At 12.9% G+C, this 697-nt stretch overlaps 1 protein-coding gene across 1 annotated transcript in view, besides 2 other annotated features; it reads left to right on the top strand. All coding sequences in view use genetic code 6, as the record gives it.

Annotated features, from left to right (window-relative positions):
* The window catches only part of IMG5_005330 (ubiquitin-like modifier activating enzyme 2, putative), a gene marked incomplete at both ends in the record, with an annotated part of 3,046 nt that extends 2,967 nt beyond the window's left edge, over positions 1-79 (top strand). Inside the window, one exon of the mRNA XM_004039895.1 lies at positions 1-79. This exon is cut by the window's left edge and continues 33 nt beyond it. Coding sequence (XP_004039943.1) covers positions 1-79 — 79 coding nt within the window.
* A 148-nt stretch (positions 80-227) lies between these two features.
* Positions 228-267: a microsatellite.
* A 353-nt stretch (positions 268-620) lies between these two features.
* Positions 621-686: a microsatellite.
* Positions 687-697: the final 11 nt, after the last annotated feature.

Here is a 697-nt window from a genome sequence, read left to right as displayed (position 1 = left end):
AAAAAAAATTCATTTTTTTAATAAATATTTTTTTTTTTTCCCCCTCCCCCCCTCATTATTTGTTATTATTATTTTCTGAATTTTAAAATAAAATATTTTCATAATCTTATAATTCTTTATCTTAGTCATCTAAAATTTTTTGCAAATATTCAATTTTAACATTATAGTTTTCTTACCCATCCTAATATTGATGGGAATCCAATTTATTTTTATAAATATAATTAGATTTTTTTAATAGTTAAATTTTATTTTATAATAATTATATTTAGTCTTCATAGTCATTTTAAAGGATTGTTTGTTCTTATTCAAATTATAATAAATCTTTAATTATATTTTATTTTTCATCATTTATTTATTTTCTTAAATATTAAATAGATTTAATTTATGAATTTTCTTTGTTTTCTAAATATTGTCTTAATTATTAATTCACGAACTATAATTCTTTTATTTATTAATTGTATAAGGATTCATTTTAAATAAAAGACTATTATTCTTAATTAACTTTAAAATTTAGAATCTTATTTTTTATTAAATCTATTTAAATTAAAACTTGTTCTTACATATTTAATTTTTTATTAATATATACAATATTATTTTATAAAAATATTTTAAATAAATACATATATATATATATATATATATATATATATATATATATATATATATATACATATACATATATATATTTTTAAAAACT

The sequence above is a fragment of the Ichthyophthirius multifiliis genome, assembly GCF_000220395.1.
Source record: "Ichthyophthirius multifiliis unplaced genomic scaffold scaff_1120509249450, whole genome shotgun sequence".
NCBI lineage: Eukaryota > Ciliophora > Oligohymenophorea > Hymenostomatida > Ichthyophthirius > Ichthyophthirius multifiliis.
Note: the sequence above shows the minus strand (reverse complement) of the source record. Positions and strands in the feature narration are given on the sequence as shown.